The sequence below is a fragment of the Lepisma saccharinum genome, chromosome 10, assembly GCF_977018435.1.
Source record: "Lepisma saccharinum chromosome 10, izLepSacc3.1, whole genome shotgun sequence".
Lineage (NCBI taxonomy): Eukaryota > Metazoa > Arthropoda > Insecta > Zygentoma > Lepismatidae > Lepisma > Lepisma saccharinum.
The window spans coordinates 51,931,735-51,955,507 of NC_139238.1; the positions used below are offsets into that span (position 1 = coordinate 51,931,735).

General features: G+C 37.2%; 1 protein-coding gene across 1 annotated transcript in view; it reads right to left on the minus strand.

Moving 5' to 3' along the window:
* LOC145994102 (SWI/SNF-related matrix-associated actin-dependent regulator of chromatin subfamily E member 1-like) overlaps positions 1 to 23,106 on the minus strand; it is a 100,111-nt gene extending 77,005 nt beyond the window's left edge. The window contains 2 exon segments of the mRNA XM_083130189.1: positions 3,210 to 3,416; positions 22,951 to 23,106. Coding sequence (XP_082986315.1) covers positions 3,210 to 3,416; positions 22,951 to 23,106 — 363 coding nt within the window.
* Between the last annotated feature and the right edge of the window lie 667 nt (positions 23,107 to 23,773).

Below are 23,773 nucleotides of genomic sequence, written 5' to 3' on the forward strand. Positions count from 1 at the left end.
ATATATCAATGTTTTACATAGTATTATTTTCAGCATTTAGGCAAGAAACATACTAATTAATTTAAATAAAACAAAAATTCTCTGTATTTAAAGCTTATTCGTCTTTATTATTTGTTGAATAATTTTGAAACGTACCAGTGACATCTAGCGACAATCACTTTAATTGCACTGAAACGTGCATACCACCACCCACATATATAAATTGTGAATTGTAAAAAATTCTAGCGTGATGTGAGAAAACTAATGCCAGTTTCAGCATCAGCAAGTTCAAATACATGTAAAACACCCAAAATTATAAAAACAACAGAACCCATGCGGCCCTGTGTTATCAGATAAGAACATGCACATTTGGCAAAAAATACTTATTTTGACCACTACAAGTACAATGTCTTCACTTTTTAAAATTCATTTTTATTCATAGCTCTTTTATGACTGTGAGCTATTATTTAAATATTGATATCTTGCTAACAGTAAGCAAATTATATCATACTACAGGTCTCACTCAAAACAGTATGGCCTATTTTTCTAGAAGAGAAGTATAGTTGTTTTTGATGTACAAAAAAGACATTGGGAATAAAAATTAAGATTGTACACATCCAATAAAAAGCCACCTCTTAATGTCACTATGATTATTTTATGTGATTACACTAGCTGAAGGCAATACAATAGGCATGACCTAGACATCATGGAAATAGAGGTAGAATCCCATGGCTAGGAAACACATTCAAACTTTGCCTTTGATAAGGAAGAAAAAATTAAACATCTTTAAACAGTTCATCACATATTTCTCTTACATTTATGCATTTCAATTATGCAAAAACTTTTTTCTTTAATTTCAACTGAAAAGTAAATAAACAACAGATACAGAAAATTATTCAAAAGTATTTCAAATTAATTGGAATTTATTTTGAAGACAGCTTATGCACAGAAAGGTTCTTCGAGAGTGGACCTACAGTTGGATCAAAACCTTCACTGGGTATTGACCTGAGACCATTCCAATAATTACAAGGTACAAGGTGTTGCAAAAGTCATCACCTGATTTTCTTAACCTATAGCCTGGGTTTTAAATTTAAGAAAGTAGGCTTTCTTGTGTTAAACTTTTATGTTCTCAATTTTTAAAGATAACATCCAATAAATGACCACCATTCGAATTGATGCAAATTTGGGCTCTTTTTACTGCGTTTTCCATTGTGTTGGAAGGAATCTGCGGGGAAATGTTTTCAATTTCATGCTGAATATTGCCCTTTAGTCGTTGTAACGTATCTGGCTTATTCATATAAACCAATGACTTCAAATATCCCCAAAGGAAGCAAGACGTCGAATGGTTTTCGGTGTAAGCACTGGACGATTGGGAACATTACTTACGTGAAATTTTAAACCGTGGTTTAACCAAGATTACAGATGGATTAATCCTTAAAAATACTATCACAATTTTTCCACCTTCATGTGAGGTATACTTATTCATTTTCACACAAAATAAATTTCGTGAGTATCTTCTCTTTAACTAACAAAACACTACTGATATAAACAACAAGATGTCAAAATAAAGGTCAGTTCAAATAGGATGATGACTTTTGCGCCACCTTTTATAATATGTGGACATATCACAGCCTCACATTAGCAGCAAAGTGTAAACTTACTCCGGAGGCAATGATTCATTTCGCTAGGATCACCAACTCAGCTCAAATACCCACACGAGCTGACACATTTGCTTAATACTATGACTCCAAGAGCTTGGAGGCAGGACAGTGGCCATTGTTAAAATGTGTCAAACGCAACCTCCACACCATTAAAGATATACAGGGTGATTCAGTAATAGCATGCAAACAGGAAATAAGTGATGCACCACTGAACAATTTGAGATGGGGAACCTACAGTCGAAGCAAGCGTAACGATGGGCTGAAACATGTTGAGCTCTAGCATGTACAGTCATGGACACTTCTTGGTTGTAACAAACCCATTAACTCTCAATGGTATCGTTACGAACCAGAAGTGTCCGTCCGTGACTGTACCATGGCCCATAGGAATGACAATAAGTAACATGTATGGACAGTTAGTGACACTGCTGAAGTACAATGAGTAGCAACATTTATTGACAGTGATTTACACATATGAGGTAAATGCTTGACATTTGGCAAACAGGCGTCAACAACATACAATAAGGTACCTCACAACAGTTGTTCAAAATGATGGTGACCAAACAGAATGAAAGCAAGACAGCAATGTACGAGATTCAGCTGCACCCTTGAAGAATATCCCTGGCACATTACGAATCACATAACAAGTTGCGCCAATCCTGGGAACAAATTCCATGTCCGTGTCGACTGGGGTCTCGTGAACAAGTCATATTCCTGATGAAAAATTGAGAAGATGCAGGTCAGGTGACCTTGCAGGCCAGGGAATAGCCTTTCCCCATCTAACAATCAAATATTGCAGGCAGCAATAGACAAAACTTAAAAATAATTTAGGTGTCAGTCCCCTTTTCCCAGGAGCCATTTTCTTTCAAATACGAACTAAGATACTCATGATAACTAAGATAAAGCTACACATTTTGAAACGTGACCTTAAAATTTTTAATTTATTAATTAATACAAGATTGGTTTAAAAGTAATTAACTCTTGCATCAGAGTGGCCTTAGTAAAGAAGGCTCAATACCATTAATAACTATGCAATATAATAATGGCCATGTCTACCATATCGCTAAGATTCCAAGATTTTGCAACAGAGGAAAAAATTACAGTAACTTGTTTATTATTCGGATTTAATTATACACGTTATACAGAAAGCACAGAAACATTAAACAAAACATACCGTACTAATTATTTTCTTTAAAATGTAATGGAAATTTCTGAAAGCAAACTTGAAATATTAAATAAATAAAAAAAAAAACTGAATTTTAAAATTTAGTAATCAGCTGAAAATTTTCAGTCGCCATGGCGACCAGGCACAGTGTGTTTTTCTACCCCTGGTTGCAGGCATCCACAACGAAGTGGGGCGATGCTCCGTGTCTTGATACGCTGGCTTCTCCGACCCTAGGTTCCTTATCTCAAATTGTACAGTGATTTCATGTTTCCTTTTTGTATGCTTTTTCTGACCTGTATATATTTATCAGCCAGCAAAGCTGCATTTGCTAAGATGCTAATGGAAGGGGGGAAAAATCGTAGTCACTACTTCCGTCAATGGAAGTGCATAAGAAACTAACCACTTACCTTCTCAGCCTCATATTCGTCTACGTACTCCTGCTTGTCCTCCTCCGGCAAGTCCCGCCACATCTTGCCAATGATCTTCCCGATCTCCCACAGCTTCAGCTCCGGATTCTAGGCTTTCACCTGGTCCCATACCTTCCGGCTGTACCTCATGTAAGGCATGAGTGGCTTCTCGGGAGGCTTCGGTGGTTTGGGGATGCGAGCATCGCTCTGTGGGAAAGCAGACAAGGATCAAGGAAAATTAAATTACTACTACTGGTGAACAGAAGGAACATTATACATAAGTACAAATATTTATACCAATTGGTTAATTCTTTAAGATTACATCTTCCTTGATTTAACTTCATATGCAAAACTATATCCTGTCCGCTTTTGGTTCTTTCTTATCACCCCTCATCACATACGACAAGGAAGAAACTGGCAGGCCGCATGGGAACAGTGTAACAAGAGGGCGTCCCTTCTCTTTTAATGTTTTAGTTGTACATAGGACTTTTAGTGCGAAGGTTTTGCAGTGATACTTTTAACAAGTGATAGAGTGCATGGGGGTAACAACGGTTTTAGAAGCGTTTTCCAAATTTTACCTTTACCAAATTTGTACAATTTCCTTTTTCCTGACGAATGACATGATTTGACGAGGCTATGGTATATTTCGGATAGCCGAGAAAATAACCTGAAGAAGGAAACAGTTGTTTCCAAAACGTCGTTGCACAAAATAGATACTCATTTCACGTAAGTAACAAGTTTTGTATTTTTAATTTATTGAAAATACGAATTAATATATATAAAGTGAGTAAGTCGCACATATCGTGAATTATGAACCCCTCTCCTGTTTTATCCAAACTAGTTTATTCCTTTTGCACCTTGAAATGTTTCACTATATTTATTGTTTAAAAAGTTGTTCTACGGTATGTCAGAGAAGTTCCTTTACCCCTAATTGCATGTATCCTGTTTGAACAGTGTTGAAATTTGGCCAGTATTCGGTTACTTGGGAATGATTTTGTTTTCGTGGTTGGCATCCCTGCTCTGAAAGTCACATGGAATGCTGCTCACTAGAATTCGAATATCAGTTTTTGCAACCATGGCTGATGTGAGCTGTGGAAAGAGAGTGACGTGTGTGTATGCACGAAGGACAAAGCATGGGGCAAACGATGTACTGTAACATAATGTAATATATGTTGCTAATAATTATTAGTGAAAATTAGAACTGGAGTATTTCACAAGGTACTAGCGGGGTAGATTAGTAAGCAGAGATGCTTCTTTGGGTGAAAAAATATCAGCATTAGGGACCACCATAGCTATGAACACCAAACAAAAACTAGGGTGGGGGTTGTAACAGATTAAATAAACTGGTTACAACTTAATTAAGCTATGTAATCTCAGAATATGTACATAATAAACCTACGATGAAGGCCAAGGGTGTTATGTATCAGATACCTTATGCAGGTCTCAAATCACTTGAGACTATTGATAGTCTTCTAACCAAAAAGCAGCGCAAGAAGAAAAGCTCTTGTCTTGCCAAGGGCCACGGTATGAAATTGTTACTTAGTACCCCCCAGTTAAAAAAATTACAGCAATCCAGAAAAAAATCACATGTGGGTGGATTTATATTTACTATCCAAGCCATCTTAGCAGCACTCGGTGCAGTTGGCAGCCTAGCAGGGGGATCAGCTGCCATAGCAAAAACAGTAATAGATGTCAAGAAGAATAAGGCAGAATTAGATGAACTAAGGCGCCATAATCTGGCCATAGAAAAACAAGGCAAAGGTCTTAAGAGAGCCATGAATAAGTTTTAAAAAAACAAGAGCCGCTTACCAACCAAGATATTGAATCTTTAATCCAACCACTGGGCATCAAACATTTTAGAGGTGTTTACATGTCTGATTCTTTACCAGAATAACCACTCAAAAAAGAGTGTGGCATAGTCAATTTGGATAAGTACAAAAATCAGGGCACTCACTGGATCTGCTATCTTAAATATTCAAACAATGAGGCATTTATATTTGATTCATTTGGAGGTATTCCACCTGAGAATTTAGTAAAATATCTAAAATCAACTAATCTTTATTACAATAATGAGCGGGTTCAAAACTTCAAAGATGTTAATTGTGGACATCTGTGTTTATCTATGCTTAGATATCTGTCTCAAATAAATAAACCATCAATTGAAGATTTTCAGAAAGCCTTGTGGTATCTGAAGCATCATGGGAGTATTCCATCTTACCAGCCAAAATTCAATATTGAAGCTCAGACTACATGATGATATAGTTTATCCCAAAACAATAGCTCTTAGAGCATTCTATGGCATGTACTTGATCCCTAATATTACACACCATAACAACACAATTACAATTGGTGACCAAAACATTGTCATCACTCCAGAGCAGTATAATCTGTCTACTCTAAATGCTCAGTTACCCAGAGGTATAGTGTTAACAAAAAATTCTCTCACTCACAGAGTAGAGATTGTGTCTGCTACAGAGACAGTAGATCTGGGTACTATAGGAGAGCTATTAGGCTTCCAGAACAACACAAAACTTGAACCAGCCATCAAACACACTGCTATTAATATACCTAAATTCTTCGCCATAGAGACTCTGAATATTCACTGTAATGTGGCTGAGGGTATGATCACCAAATCAAATGGCATAGGCACTCACAAACAAACTGGCATCATTGCAACATTCAAACCTAATCCTGAATTCATGGAGCCAATCATCTACACTCCATCACCAACATTATATTTTCCTGTGGGCCATAATAGAATAGACTACATTGAGTTGATGGTCACTAATGAAAAAGAAGTATTAGTTGATTTTGCTGGAGCCACAACAACTGCTATCATAGAAATTAATATTTAAATAAAAATACATACAAAAAAATGGAAAATATCGAGAGTTATGAGCTACAGTCATTCCCCCCGAACCGTAGGACCTTTGCAAATTTAAATCAACCCAACACAGAGATTGAGGTTGACCTTGATGTAGGGGATGGCTTTATACACCCCCACAGAGCAGACCTCTATATCAAGTTTGATGTTGTAAAACTTGATGGTACAGATTATCCGGCTAACTCAAATATAAGACTGGTAGACAATTTTGTACCACATCTGTTCTCTGAAATCGAGATCAGAAAACATGGTGTTGTTATAAACAGAGTAGACTACCCTGGTATTACCTCTACAGCTTTGGCCACACTGAATTTATCCAAGACCGAGGCTTCTTATTACAAAATATGTGGATTTGAGGCTGGTGATAAAATATTAACTAAGAGCCACACTGTACTGTTCCCAATGCGCCTGTTGCCAGGATTCTTCTCAGATTACAAAGACATTGTGTGGAAGGGTGGTTTAAGAATCACATTTAGAAGAGCCGCCAATGATAATAATGCTTTGATGAGGTACAGTACATTAAACTCTACTGAGGCAGCTCTGCCTAATACCCGACCTGATGAAGGCAAATGTCTTATTCAGACTATGGATCTAAGAATCCCGGTTGTTGAATATGAAGCCAGTTATGCTCTTAAATACAAAGCAGATATTCTAAAAAATCCACAGGTGCCTTTACAATTTTATACATATCAATGTGTCCAGAAACCTGCTACTGGTAGCTATTATGAATTTGATGCTACAAACTCATTCTCCAGTATACAATATGACATGCCAGATTTTGTGGTGGTACTGTTTCAGACCGGACGAAACAATAACCAAGAAAAAATTCAAGTAAGTTTGATAGCTGCAACATCAAGAACATATATATTAAAAATGGCAGAAATGAGGTGTTTCCTAGATAAAATTATAATTTAAACATGTCCAAGGATGATTTCCTTAAATTATATGAGGCCTATACAGCATACAAAAGAGATACAACCGGGAATACTGACATGTATTACTCACCAGATGAATTCAAAGCACAGAGACCCATGTTTGTCATCAACACCTCGAAAAGGAAACAGGTTGTGGTTAATGACAGGACAAACATTAAAATAATTTGTGATTTCCATGATACACTCCCTGCCGGCACCATATGTAGTGTTATTCTTATAGGTGAAAAATCATATGTTTATGATGTAAGAAATGAGAGAGTCACAGAGCAATTCTAGAAGACCTCTGCATAGTGCATTGTTTTAGTATTAGATATAAGAGTTGAGCCTGGTCCCGAATTAAAATATTGAGCATATTCCAGGTAACATATTAACATAACAGTAACAAGTATTTAAGCATATATTACAGAATACTACTGTGTAAGCAAAAAGCTCTTATGAGCATTTTTGGCTTAGTGTTAAGAGTATTCATAACAAAATCAAGAAGACTATATTTTTAGCGGGCTTACAGACAACAGACTGACAGATTCAGCTCTTGTACACATGGCCAAATCAGTCTGTTGAGGCTTCTTCATTTGTACACTGTAATTCTTCATTTGTACACTAGAATTCAGGATTCTTTAGATTTGACAGTGTACAGTCGGAGAAAGAATTACCTGGGCCACGGTACCTAGAATTTCGTAACGTCTTAAAGCCTGTTGTTTATGCAACCCAAATAACAAATTATTCGCTTAAGTTTGTCTGGTGGATCTGAGTTCTCGGGAAGGATTGAGCATTGATAGCATGAGTCACATGACTCATGCCCCAGCAACAAAAACAACAGCTGGGTGCTACGTGGCCTCAAGAAGAACATTTCAGCAACTGGTTTCTTAACAAGATCTACTCGTAAGAAAATATTTTTCGAGTGATACTAGTCATTGTCAAGAAGGTTCACTGAAATGATGGTTCTCATCACAGGCCACATGCCACACGCTAATGGTTTAAGTCCACTTTATGCACTGGACCTACAGATTAAAGTGGTATCCGAACGAAATGTTCCTCTATCTGGTATTGAATTCGGAAGCCTTTGATTACATGTCGAAGACGTTACCACTACGCCATCGGAGAGGCAATGGAACGCCTTGAGAAAGAGACAAGTGAAACCATATTTGACGTAAATTTTAAAAATAAGACAATATTTTGTGGCTACAGTTTCGAACCGTGGGAGAGGCATATATATTATTTTGTCCCATCGTCCATTTCACGAGTTTATAATTCTTCCTCACCGACACGATTAACGTCAGTGGGAGAAGAAAAGCGAAGTAAAATAACTGAAACAGAAATAAAAGGAAAAAGCGAAACAAATTTTATCCATAATATTCTGCAGTCACTTCAGTCGTGTTCAAGGAATCCTACCTTTAAAGAGAGCCGTGGTCTCTAACTTGTCTTTTCCCCTTCCTTTGTGCTCTCGATTCCCTCTGTCACGATTGGTCTAAAACTAATTAATGCGACGTTAATTAAACAATCCAAACAACGAAACAATGCACAATCAACTGCACAAAACAACATTCCATTTGTTTTCGAACCGGAAAACAATTGAAATGCTGTAAAATGAAGCAAGAAGCAGTAATAAACTGGGAATTTGGTACGGTATAGAATTAAATCGGTGAAGATGTTCCATTTGATTAGATTTTTGTTATTTAGTGTCGCTATTCTTTCACTTTTGGCAAATAGCGACGATGAAGATGAGTAATGAGTGATGATATGATGACATTGATTAACGGACACTCACCAAGAACACCCATGGCCAAGCCGAGATTCGAACCAGGGGCCCATGCTGTCGTAGCGCGCTGTTCTAACCACTCCACCACGGAGGTTGGTTAGGAGTGGACAATATACCATATTTTGTGTGCTCAATTGGATCAATCAATCGAATGACTAGGCATATTATATTATTAATATATTCATATCATAATATCACGTCATATTATTCGGCACGAAGTAACATCATAGACATTCAATCTTGCATTATTGCCTTTCAACTATTTCTTCGACTTCGGGTTAATAACATCAATAAGATAAATTATGAAACAAATGATAATGAATGTGGGATATTGACAGTTATTTCGAATTACCTGACACAAGCAACATTAAGCAGACTCGGTGGGCAAGCTCATTAAGTGGTCAACCTTCGATCTCGTCACCAAAGTTCCCGGATTTGAGTACCGTCCTTGTCACAGGTGTTTGAGTATTTCGTCATTAATTTCATGTAATGGTCAGTCGTCCACGGCTGGGAAGAAAAGTGATGTTACGTAACAAAACTAATAAAAATAAACATGATCGACGAGTACTTATTTCATATCTCACGAAATCTCCTATAAAACCGGGATATATGAAATATATGTATACTTTTTCGATTTCTATATGTAACTAGCCGAGACCGAGAACGGTAGAGCAATTTTCAATTCGAGAAACCGAGAGACGGAGACATTGTAAAGTCTTGTTTCTTTCTTGACATCTCCCTAATTGAGTTGTTGTTCTGTTCGTTATTGGCTTTGTATTGGCAATTATTGTCATTATTCCTCCCCTGGAGGTAAACCATAACGACGATTTATGATTAAATACATTAAAGCAGATAAAAGGGCAAGAACAAGAGGGTCATGCGTGCCCGGGACTTCAACCCAGAACCTTAAGTAACGAGATTTGAAATTCTGGAGAAGGCATCTGTGTTTTGCTTGGCTTTCTCTTTCCTCAACTTCTGTTATTTTATCATGCACGTATAATTAAAATAGATCTGAGAAAATACGTTGCGATCCATAATTGTGTTGGTTAGATGCTATAAATGTGAACTCCAACATGGAATAAATTATTCCTTTTGTATGTGGTTGAACATGAAATTTTCTTACACTGTGACAATTTCTTTTTTTTACTTTTTCTGCACAGATAAGCTAATCTGGACTGGACATTCAGTTTAAAATGACATACGAACTACTACGTGCATCCACCGTGTATCGAACCTGGGATCCCTTGATTATAAGGTGACGACGTTATCATTACGCCATCGAGGAGGCCCCGTGAGAAAATATTATTTACTCGATCTATACAATAATTTATATAAACATTTACATTTTCGTTTTCTTCTTTCTTTTTTGTTAACTACTCTTCTACGACTCTTTTTTTGTCTTGGAATTTTTTCTTGTTTCAGGAAAAAAAATAATACGTGCAGGCTGTATACCCCCCCCCATACAAATAGATAGAAAGCTCACTCTCGAGAACTAATTTATAAATAACGTAACCATTAGGAAACAATTCGAACGTTAACTGATATAACTGCAGATGAAACAATACTTCCAAACGCTAACGAAATATCTATTCTTGCATAAGCTTACAGACAACAGGTATCTGGTGAGTCATTCACTCTTGCTAACTACGAGCGAAGGTCACGGAACCAAAGGGTGGCAAACAAGCGTCTGCTCTACGAAACTAGGGGTAGCAGACGAGGCGTGTTCCTGTTATCAATGACGTACGAAATAAGGAGGAACACAGCTTTCATATCAAACTAGACCCTTGTTTTGGTCCCGTCATTGCATGTAAACACTTTTTCGTCGTGGCCTTGAATCCCTACCTAATGGCTTCTCTGCAAGAAAGAAATCTTACCATTGAGGGGAGGAAAAGTGTGTGTGTGTATCGAGGTCCTTCAACTTTCGTATTCTTCTTCATTTCAGAACGCGTGCTGTATCGTCGATTTAATCCAATCTAGCCGTTGTAGGTTCTGTTTCTGTTGGGTAATTTCACATTGTCTTCCTGCTTATGTTATTCGCGACAGAGCTTCTGGTTTCAATAATCTGGACGATAACTGGATTGTGTTGGTTGGTTGATTTGGTGTCTTAAGTCCACTTTATGCACAGTAAGACTAATCGGGAATGCACCTACAGTTTAAAGTGGTATCCGAACCACTATGTGCCTACACATTACTTTGTTGCTAGATATTTGCATGCTAAGATCTAGGAAATGCTACATTTTCAGTGTGTGGAATTGAGAGTTATTTCGGATACGAAGAATTGGAGAATGGAGTAGTGAGAAAAGTATCACCTCACATGTTTGAATTATAGCCCCCCCCCCCCCACACACACACAGGACATCGGCCGTGGTTTATATAACGAAATATAACATGAATGAATTGTGTCAAGAAAAACTGGAGCCTATTCACATCCCTACGGAACTTGGAAGAAGTCCACATAGAAATTAGAAAGTTCTGTTCCTACAAAATCGGGACGTTTAGTAAATGAAAGAGCAAAGTGCTACCTTGTGCTTTGCACCAAGCCATGAAGGCGTGTAGGGGGTGCGGAGTTAGGGTCCCACACTTTCTTGTTACGGCCGAAGGTGGGGATAATGTGATCAGCACCACACCCCTGGCCGCCTTTACCCCTTCCCCCCACAAGTTTCTTAGAGGTACCCACTTTATACGACGCTGGGTGGGCGCCGGAGCCACTTGAACATGTGGACAAAATTCCAATTCTCCCCAGTCGGAGATCGAACTCAGATCTCTAGCATGGTAATCAAACTCCCAAACGACCGAGCTACCGCGGCACATATAGTATAGTAGCCCTTGTAATTAAGGCAAGAATTATTTTAGCGTTTCGTTCAACGGTTTTAGGGGAATCATTTTCGGACATAGGCTATAACTCTTGTCGGTTCTGCGACCTGGCTTAAGAAAAGGCGATTTTATGACGAACAACATTCCACCTGATGTCACGTGACTTTCCTACATTTCCTGTGTCTGTTGGCTATTGCATAAAAGACGAGTTGGTCCTTGAGACAGACAGAATCACCCGATCACCTAAAGGTGCAATGTGTGTTACCTACCTTTCCGGCATTATTTACTGCCATTAAAGTCTTATGGGGAAGAACTTTTTTCCACCACTGTACCACACTTGGGCAATTGACTCATATAGACATCTTGACATTGTTTTATGTATAGCCAAATCAGTCTGTTTAATCATATGAGCTCTTCATTTGTATGATTTCTGTCCTCATGCTATAGTATTTACCACTACTCACGAAAAGCAATAATAAAACGATCTTTTCCCCAAGACAATGATTGAAACATCATATTTATTCACATAAAAATACATTCCACTCACAAATTTCCTTCCTTCGGCTCTCAATGCAACATCACCAAAACATTCATGTTTCAATGTTCATGTTGGAAATTGAACGATAATCAGTTTTGGGGACACAATGCTTTATATGCAATCTCATGTCATTATAGAGATATGCATAAGAAGTCGAATGAAAGTATTCGTGAGGATTACTCTTGAAACTCTAGAGTTTTAATGTTACAATTTTTTTTCTCAGAATAATCTGTCATAATCAAGGTTAAATTATTTTAAAGTTCTTTTATTTAATAAATATCGTACTTCTGTGTTCACGTCTACAGAAAAGAAATGGAGCGGATGGGATTTGAACCTGTGATCTTTCATTGTAGATTAAAAAAAACATTTGCGCCTTTTACAAACTGTTCTACAAGGAAATGGACGAAAAGTTTCCTAACACTGTGGCGGCAACAACCACCTGCCAGTGTTCTAAATATTTATTTGCCACAGATTATGGATAAGTTGCTCTCTACAGAAATGACGGATGTTGTGCAATGTATTTTAGTTCAAATTTTGTTTAAACTTATGCGAACTTTGATGAAGAGGATTTACCGGGATATCAACCAGGTTATTTCCGGATAGGCTTCAGAGGTTTCGACAGTTCTTTTATCTTCAGGGATTGAAGTGATAACAGAAAACGTGCTTGTTCCTGGTAAGCGTGGTCGTATCTTCGATTGCTCAGGCTGCATAATTTTATTTTCAAAAGGAGTATGGCATCGGACGTAAATATATATACTCTTCTTGGATGATCACTCTGTGTATTTCACGAGGTGGAAGTAATAATGAAGCGTTTAGAATTTCCGGAAACAATTTCAATGATATTACGCAATCACGTGCAAGGTGGAATGGCAGAATCAAGTAACGTATAGGAAAGTCTGAGGGTGGTTGTTTTGAATAATGTGAATTTGGTGGAAAGTTCGTTAGATATAATTTCTGTTGAAATAACACAAATATTTTGTTGAAATTAGACACGTATTTTGGATATAAAGCAGTGGCGAATTAATAATTATTCGCAAGTATTGCATTTTGTAGATGTCACGCAATATATAAATAGTTATTAGTATCGGCCTCTGTTGCAATATCCATTAACTTACTTGAATTGGGGATTTATTATTAGTTTTAGATGCATTGGAAGCTGGAAGTGAGGGGAATAAGAACAGTCATTATTAAAGAAACGTACATAACATACACATTCTTAGCGAATTGAACACATTAAACTCTCTCGTTCGTTACAAACATTCACTACATCAATGTAGAGGATTATTTCCTACTATAATTGTGTGCATTTGTGTGTTAGTATTTCCAAATAATTAATGTTTTATGTGTGCAGTGAAGAGCATACACAATACGTATCTTAAATTCCATTACTTGATTGATGATTTGGTTTAATTTACATCGCCTTTGTGACAATTTTGGTTAATCGCGAAGATGAGAATGGGAGATGGTATGCTGGTATGAGAATTCAAACCCAGGATTAAATACCATTACCTACAGCATTCTGAATGCATATATATGATATGTAAATTAGTTATAAGGTGTGCTAACTCAGCTTATGAAGAATAACTAAAATACAAAAGTTTTAACCTTAAATCCTGTGAAGCAACTGAATAAGCATTAACCTTTTTAGGGAAAAACTGCGCAGAAGAGACATCCTTCAAAGTGTGCATCGGATATTTTTACAGTGTTGAAATATCAACTGTCTCTGTTCAGCTAACAAAAAAAGATAGGGTGGGCTTTGAATCCGCGACCTTTCAATAAGAATACCAGCGTCTAACAAACTGCTCTACATTAACTTACTGACAACATCCCCTTAAAAACACGTCGACGTTTATGGTAAAATCGACCTTCCTGTGTCCCAGCATCTTTTCTCCAGAAGTCGTGAAAGAAATGATTTTTTGAGAACTGTTCGATATTGTGCAGGGTATTCTAAATGAAATGTGGCATACACTCCTCAGAAATTTGCCTCTTTCTAATAAAATTGATGGCGATTTTCTCCTGGTGGAGAAAACCCCTGTTCAGTGTTTCAAACTATGTAATTTCAAGTCGACCAAGCAAAATTGTTACAATTCTTCAAGATTCTTATTCTTATTTCTATTTACTCTTTTTGTTTGATTGTGTATTATACTAGCGATTTGCTATAGTTTATAAATTCATGGAATGTGCGAAATTGGAAACCCTTCACCACAGCGTTTTTCATCTAGTTGAAAGACCGACTCAAAGTTGGATACTCTCAGCTGGAACTGAAGTGCAATGTTGCTAAGTTTACGAAATCAGGACTTAGAATTATTTTGGGGCGGTCAATTAACATGTTGCAAAGAGTACCTAAGTACAGTTAGATTGATTTTTTCAAGTATTTAACAATAAAGTTTCAGGTTGCCGAAGCTATTGTATCTTTGACTGATCACATTTTTATGACTACACATTTGCTTAAAATTTTCCTAATATTTGTTTTAATTACGTATTTGTTTTTTTTTTTTTTTTTTTTTTTTTTTTTTTGGTACATATGTATCCACTACTAAAGCCGATTGCATTTCCATACAACCTAATGATGCCTTTAATTTCGCTTGCACCTTTCAAAGTCGTTGCCCTTGTACGAGCACGGAAGTATTTAAGTTTTTGCATCCGTCCGCTGTCGTATTCTGCAACCTTTCACAACCTTCTTTTCGTCACATGACCGCATTCCAGAGTCGCTGGCATTCAGTCGGCCAAGCTCTAGTCTTACTATACTTTGTCCGTAGTATGTCAATGATGCTTTCCCAAGCTCTTTCAGCACGGTGAGAACTTAGCATGGGGACAGTCAACGAAAGTTTTAGACTATGCATATTTGATAGATTCAGTGACGTTCGCTTATCAAATTTTCAAGAGACCAGTTTTATTTAAGGATGTAGCCATTAGATATTTTATTTAACGATAGAATTTAAAGTCAACAATGTTATGGATAATTCGACCTACATAGATAAAATTTTGCCATAAACGTCGCATGTATGAACTTGAGACTAATCACGACTAATAATTTACAAATGAACGAGAAGAAAATAAATTTCTTTGAGTTGTTCCTCCAAATTTTTTACGTTTATAATAAATAACTTTATTTTATGGAATTGTCTTGGGAAAACGACTCGCATTTGATTAGAATCAGGATAAAATTCTTTGCTATTTTTGTATGTCTCTAATTCAGTTAATTTTTGTAGTTTTAACATTTTGCTAAAACGAATTTTAGGTAGGAATCAGGGAAAGTTTCATAAAAGGCAATTTTAGCATTTTATGCACTTAATTGAGATTAATAGCAATATTCTTAAGCTAGCCTCGGTGATTGGCACAGGCTCGTTCAGCAATGAAATTCATTACTTCTTACTAATTAACCTCGTGTTAAGTTTAGTGCAGTAAGTAATAACTAGTGATCGTATTTATATTTAAATATATTTCATACCATTTCTCGATCTATTTTGTTTGGACAAACCGAGGGGATAAACACACCGTTCTTACATGAGTCAAGTATATCTTTTTCTTGGCGAGTCTACATATAAGACCAAGTCACTTGAAGTATATGGCGGACTCTAACTAACTAACTAACTAACTCCCTAGCCTTCTTAAACCCCAAGGTCCACGGCTGCAGCAACACAGGCCTTCCATCTTTCCCTATCTTGAGCAAGTTCTATATACTCTTTCCCATCCCTACCGATTTCCCTTAGGTCCATCTCAACGTTGTCCCTCCATCTTCGTCTTGGCCTTCCTACAGGTCTCTTACCATCAGGTTTCCCAACAAGAATCCTGTGAACTCCTCTTTCTTCTTCCATTCGTGCAACATGGCCTGCCCATCTAAGTCTTCTTGATTTAATCATTCTAATATTATCTGGACATGAATACAAATGATGTAGTTCTAAATTATGTAACCTTCTCCACTCACCTGTCTCCTCATCCCTTTTAAGACCAAAGATTTTCCTAAGGATCTTATTTTCAAATACTCTCAATTTATGTTCCTCTTTCAATGTAAGGGACCAAGTTTCACATCCATATAATACTACAGGCAAGGTTACTGTTTTGTATATTTTAACTTTTAGTTTCTTAGATATTAAACGAGAAGACAAAAGTTTATGAAGAGAGAAGTAACATGCATTTCCTGAATTAAGCCTACTTTTTATTTCCTCTTTAATATAATTTTCATTTGTTAATATTACTCCTAAGTATTTGAATTTGGAAACTGGTTCAAACGAGTTGTTATCAATAATTAGATTTTGATTATTACCTAACACTTGGTTTCGGCCTGTAAGCATATATTTAGTTTTCTCTTTGTTATCTTCCAAACCTATCTCTTTAGCAGTTTTGAAAAATATTTCAGCATTATTCTTAATTGTATTCACATCATCCCCCAGTAAGTCTACATCATCTGCATATGATAACAACTGAGCCACACCATTAAATTTTAGTCCTTCTTTAGTTTCTTTAACCTTCCTAACAGCATATTCTAAAGCAAAATTAAAGAGCAATGGAGATAATGCATCTCCTTGTTTTAACCCATCATGAATTGTAAATTTGTCAGACATATTAATAACCACACGAATTTTACTTTCTGTTTCACTGGTGCATATTTTTATCATACTAACAAGCTTCTTAGGCATTCCAAACTCTACTAATATATTATATAATTTATCTCTTTTGACAGAATCATATGCTTTTTTGAAATCAACGAATAGCTGATGGACATTTTGATTATATTCCCACTTTTTTTCAAGTGTCTGTCTGATGTGAAAAATTTGATCTGTAGTTGATCTGTTACGTTTAAATCCACATTGATAATCACCTATAATTTCATTAGCAAATGGGGTTAGTCTTGTTAAAGGAATGTTAGATAATATTTTATATGTTGTTGAGAGTAGAGAAATTCCACGGTAATTATTGCAGTTCATTTTATCACCTTTTTTAAACACAGGAAAAATTATGGATTCTTTCCACTGCTGAGGGATTTTTTCTTTATTCCATATTAAACAAATTAATTTATGAATTTGACATATTAATGAATTTCCACCATATTTAATTAACTCAGCGGATATTAAATCAATGCCAGGTGCTTTGTTATTCTTTAGCCTTTTAATAGCATCTTTAACTTCAGTCAAGTTAGGTTCTGGAACTAAAGATTCTGTTGTGTGTACTTCATTTACTTCTGATTTCCTCCTACATTGACATTTAAAAGTAGTTCTTCCATCTATTTAGAATATCGCTTGGGTCAGCTAGAAAATCACCGTCTTTATCTTTTATCAAGTTTACGTTAGGTTGCCACCACTTTCTAAACTCATTTACACCTTTATATAAATCTCTGATATTTTTATTTTTGCTGTTTATTTCAATTTCGTTAATTTTGCTTTTCAAGTAATCTCTTTTTTTACTTCTAAACGTGCTGTTAACTTCTCGCTTTATTCTCTTATAATTGTTTAGATTTGTATCATCAGAGTTAAATAACCACCTAAGGCTAGCCTGATTTCTTATTTCTATTAGATTATGACATTCATTATCAAACCATGGCTTACTTTTTCTCGGTTTATGGTATCCTATACTTTCTTTAGCTGCTGATTCTATTGCATTACGTATGTGCTCCCAATTCTTATTTACGTCTGTTTCATTAATATTTTCATCATCATTTAAATCCTGCAAAGCATCAAAGCTATTTGTCAGTTTATTGTGGTAATCTTTCTTAATTCTTTCATCAGTAAAATTTCCTGTATCAAATTTTATAACTTTTAGATTTTGTTGCTTATGATTTATCACTCAGAGTCTTTCTCTTAATTTAGCAATTACTAAATAATGGTCACTGGCACAGTCAGCACCTCTATGTGTACGAACGTCAATTATACTAGTATGCCTTCTCTTATCAATGAGAATATGATCTATCTGATTATGAGTTTTACCATCTGGAATATGGCCTCTCGAGTGGTCTAATTTATCTTTTTTGTTTAATGAAAATTCGGAATCGAAAAAGTTTTTTTCTTATCCTTATTGGGTTATAATTTGAATGCCACTCCTATAATTCTCTGATGCTATATTTATTACCGCCTGGAGGCTCAACGGAAGTCCGAAGTACCATTTACTAGATGTTTTTCATTGCATAAAAGTGAACCAAGGCTCCCCCATGGCGCAGTGGTAGCGTCATTACCTTGTAATCGAGGGGTCCCGGGTTCGATACTCGGTGGAGGCACAAGTGGTTCGTATCCCACTTTAAACTGTAGGTCCAGTCCCGATTAACCTTACTGTGCATAAAGTGGACTTAAAACACCAACTCAAACCAATCAAACCAAACAAGGCGTTCCTCAAGGAAGTATATTATGTCCACTACTATATAAGATTTACGTAGCTGATTATGACCGTGCTGTCCAAAATTGCCACTACCATCAGTATGCTGACGATTCTCAAATCTAGACTCAGTGTAATACAGAAAACTAAGATAATGCAATGACCAAACTCCAATTCGACCTTGATGCTATAACAAATTAGTCAAGGGAAAAATTCCCTTCAATTAAATCCAACAAAATCTTGCTTCATGGACATAGGAACTCATGGTACACTTAATAAAACTTCACAAAAATGCACCTTCTTCTCCAACTCTCGGCAGTATACCGCTAAGCGAAGTCGATACATGTAAACACTTGGGGTATTTTGTTCGATAGACACTTAAACTGGGAGGAACAAGTAGGATGTATTGTGAAAAACTGTATGGAAAACCTAATTCTTTGTATCATTTAAAACATACTCTGGACGCTAATATTAAACATAGCCTTATGCAAGCACTCGTGCTTTCTACACTAGGCTATTGCACTCCAGTGTACAATAATATCTCCCAGAGCCTAAACTATAAACTTCAAAAAATTCAGAACTGTTGTATGTTATATCTCCCCCTACTTAAAGAAACTATCTTGGCTAAACATTAACAATAGAAGAAAATACTTAACACTCAACTTGATGAACAAAATACTTAAGAGTGGCCCCGAAAATACTTATTCGATAAGATCTGCTCTCGTAGAACTTCGGTCGAACATAATATCCGCAAGAAACACAATCTAACAATCCCCAAACATAAAACCGCCACCTATAACAAGTCCTTCATTGTTACAGGGAAAAGGGAATGGAACAAACTGCTTCCCGCCCCCCCCCCTTCCGCACAAACACAATGAACTAGTGAGGACTTATTACTTATCTTTTATACTTATCAATTCAATGCATCATTTTATTATTGTATAATATTTATATTATCTTTATTGTATTATCATGATCAATGTGTTACTTTTCCATGTTTTTATTCATTTATTGTATCTTTGACAAGGGTTGGTTGTAAGAACGGCCCACGAGACCGAAACACGGTTGCTTAAATGAATACCATTCTTTCTATTCTATTATATTCTATTCTGTTTGCGTATGTCGATTTTAGTTTTCATTGTATGGAATTTGTTGTTAACTGCAACACGTTTCTATTATTTTTATAAACACCGTCAACTTGCAAGACAGTTAGATTCAGAGCAACGCAGATATAATTTATATTTTTTTTATATTTCTTCAAGGCAACATGTCAATCATGGACATTATTTTTCTTATTTAATTGCAATTATGAATTTTATTTTAATTTTCCTTATTTATTTTCAAATAATTGTGGCAGATATGTATCCAATTTATTTTAATTATATATTATAATAGTATTTTTTCTTGATGAGGCAATCTAATTTAATATAATTTTAAGAAAAGGCAATGGAATAAAATGTTTTTTGTGATTAACTTGAATCAATGAAACCAACTTCCAATAGCTTCCTTTCTTTATCTCAAGTTCCCTTATAAATTACCCACCTGTCTACAGAAGAGATCACCACAGATGGGAAGTGCCTACACCAGTTATTGGCATTTTACGAAGGACTTTCCGCAAGAAGCCGTCAACTACCGTTCGGACAGGCTCGTCTAAACTACACCCTGATGAAGCCATGTAGATAAAACTTTAGTTATAACGGCACTACATTTTTCGCTATCAAGGACAGCATTCTGTCATCAAGATACAAGTCGATTGGACAACATACTTCAAATTTTCCATCCCATCATGTGAGAGGATCAGCCATAACTTCCTCCCACATAGTTTGCAGCTGAAACATTTTCCCCTACTTCTACAAGTTCAACAACCATTTTCGCATGTTTAGCTTGCTTCAATGCAGACAAAAGATACCCCACCACATGTGTTTTGCTGTTTCCTACCCATTCTTACACATGAAAACCACTTACCATGTGTAAAGTTTCGTACCATGCCTGCAGCTGTTATTAGCATGTATCACAAAGAAGAGAAGCAGAGAAAAAGAAAACATTCCGCAGTAGCAGTTTTGGTTTCAACAATAATCCCAGATGTGTTATTCAAACTGTGCAATGTTGTCTCCCCACACATGCACATGTAAGGCTTTTCCATGTGTACTTATGCGGACTTTTCCCGTGAAGAAAACCAAGTGTTATTTTTGATTTTCTGGTTTTCATGCAAGTAGCAGTTTCCATATCCCAGTGCAAAACAATTTTGTGCATCAGTAGTGAAAGTTTGTTTAGGTTACAAAATATTCACATATGCATATTTGGAACATTTACGAATGGAAGTTTTAATTAAACAAGTTTTAAAAGCATAAACTATTTCATGCATGTTTTGTTTAAAGCATAATTTTCTTTCATTTTTTTGTCAATGCAGTAGCTAAACAAATAAGCTCAAAAAAATACGTTGGTATAAGCAGCCTATCAGACATACAAGTCAATAAAGCAAAAGTGATACGTGGCGGTCGGCGGCAAGTATGATGGGTAGTGCCAACGTGATCAAGAAATCGAAAAGAAAAACCCGCAATGCCCCCCCCCCCCTCCCCGAGGTTGCCCCACTGGCCAAGATGTTTATCCTCGTTTGGTAATGTGGAAAACAGTGTGTGTTTATGTAAGAACACACTAATACGATTCATCTTCACCTATCTTTATACACTACAGGACACTTCACTAAAAACACAATTACAAGAGGAAGGGAAAACAAATCTTCTCACCTTCTCCTCCCCCACGCACACGTATTCCAACTGGATGTTGAAAATATTCTAGACAGTTGATGTAAAAAGAAATTGTCGAAATGCCAAAGGAAACTCGCATCACCATAGGATTTTTTACTATTATATTTTTAAAAAGTCTGGATGACCCTCTAGGCGTATCTATCTATTATCAAAAGGTTCATTTAACTTTGGAAAAATACTAGGTTCGTTTATCCAAAAGTTGGTAGAAAAGTAGATAGTACCTTTTTCACGAATTACTTCCCCAACAAGTCTTACAAATCCGTCGTATTTAGACACTTATCTCTGAAGATGGAAACTGTGTCAACACTGCGAAAGTTCCTTCTCTGTGCCAGGCGAAAAAGGTCACGACTGGTGTCTTATGGGCTAACCACATTGGCTAACACCACCCCCTGCCAACTTCTTCCCGGCTCATGGTGGAAATGTTACTCGCTGAGACTTTTCCAACCCTCTGCATGTGTTTCAACTTGGTTAGGCCAGCTCTTGGGTGGCGCGGAGCGCTGTCTCGCCGAGGGTACGAAACAGCTGGCGATGCAGTGAGGAGGTTGGGGCGGTCGTCACGTCAGCTTGACCGATTGCAAGATTCGAATCTCCTTGTCTGTAAACTATCAATGTATTAATTTAACAATACTTGGGCTAGGTATGCATTTCTTCTGAGGGTAGTGCCATGGCACGGCGGCTCTCCCTCTTAAGCCGCCGCTGTATATATGTGTTAGTTTTAACACACAATGTGAAGTGTTTTGGTATTACAGTGCGACACAAAACATCAATGTTCTACACAGTGGAGCATTAGTTTTGAATTAACGTGCAAGATATTTGTTGCATAGTGCATGATTTGGCAAGCGGCCATTTTGAAAATTGCTTCGAAGTGTTAAAGAATGGTCAATATTACATCAATCTTGTGCGTCAGCGAATTTTCCAATGATATTGGATTTGACATTGAAATTTTATAATGCAAAAGTAGTGATCAGCATTTCTCGACACTTATGTAATATAATGAACTCTTGCAATTTCGAGTCATGCAATATTGCACATAATATTTGATCCAATTTAAAGACATGCATTTTGTTGAAATGCGTGTACAGAGAATTTTATTTATCATCGATTCATGTATTTAATTTTATGGTTTGAATTATTAATTTTATTAACGTATAGATCGACCACAAGGAAAAAAACCTTGGGACGGAAAGTCCCCGCGCAGCTTTCCCTTCTTCCCTCCACCTCGGGCCATAAGGAAGAATGGACCACTCCCCCCTCCCCTACTCGCGGGAGTACGGTGCACAGGGGTCGCGGGTCTACGCAGGTTGTTTTGATCGTGGTTCCACTATAACAGGTAAATTTTTGTCAGGGAAAAGGAAAAAGATATACAGAGTGGGTCAAAAGTCGCAATACACCTAAATAAAAGAAGCCACTGTGGGGATAGGTGTCAGTGAGTGTTGGATATGCGTGTTGGGGGTGGAGGAAAACTTTATGATGAGGTTGATCTTGACGGCCGCCATCTTGAAGTCCGCCATCTTGGATTCAACTTCATTTTTTTAAATGGGAAGGGGGTCGTGTGACACATAATTTCAGGCTAGAATTTTGTCAGGAATTAAATGGTTTGTTCATTTTGACGTATCTTTATTCGTGTAGGAGTTACAAAGGTTTTCTCTTCGTTGCAGGTTGTAAGGACAACATGAAACTAAGCTACGCTGAACGGTTTGAGATAATCCTAATATCAGGGGAAAGAAGTTCTCGCACCATTGCAGCCGATTTCAACGCTCGCCATCCAGACCGACATCCAATTTCCCAAGCCACAGTTGCATCACTGCTGTCCCGGTTCACTGCCACAGGGAGTGTGAAAGATACGCCACGGCCTGGGAGGCCACGTTCATCAACAGATGAGGCGACAACCATCGCCGTGTTAGGTCTTCGCCTTCAGTCCCACAAGGAGTGTGCGTAGCATGTCTCATGTGACTGGTGTTGGCAGATCCTCCATACGCCGGATCTTGAAGACACATCATTTTCATCCATTCAAGCTGCAGTTATTACACCACCTTTCTGAAGACGATCCTGACCGCTGGCTTCAGTTTGCGGAATGGGCAACAGCACAGCTTGCAGATAACCCACGGTTCGCCCAGAATGTGCTCTTTACGGACGAAGCTAACTTTTACGTTAACGTGGAGGTTAACAAGCAGAACCTGCGTTATTGGTCAGACAGTAACCCACATTGGACTGATCTATCCAAGGTGGTTGGACATACCAAAGTCATGGTGTGATGCGGGATCTGGGGAACACGGGTCATTGGTCCTGTGTTCATCCACAAAAATTTGAATGCCGACAGCTACAAAGAGATGTTGGAGGAGCTGGTGTTCCCATCCGTAGCGACGGAGGATAGTGACTTCCCCTTATGGTTTCAACACGACGGGGCACCACCTCACTACGGTCTGCAGGTACGTGGATTACTCAACGAACAGTTTCCAGAGCGCTGGATTGGCCGTCGAGGTCCAGTGGAGTGGCCTGCAAGATCCCTGATCTCACTCCCCTGGACTTTTACCTATGGGGCCACCTCAAAGCCATGGTG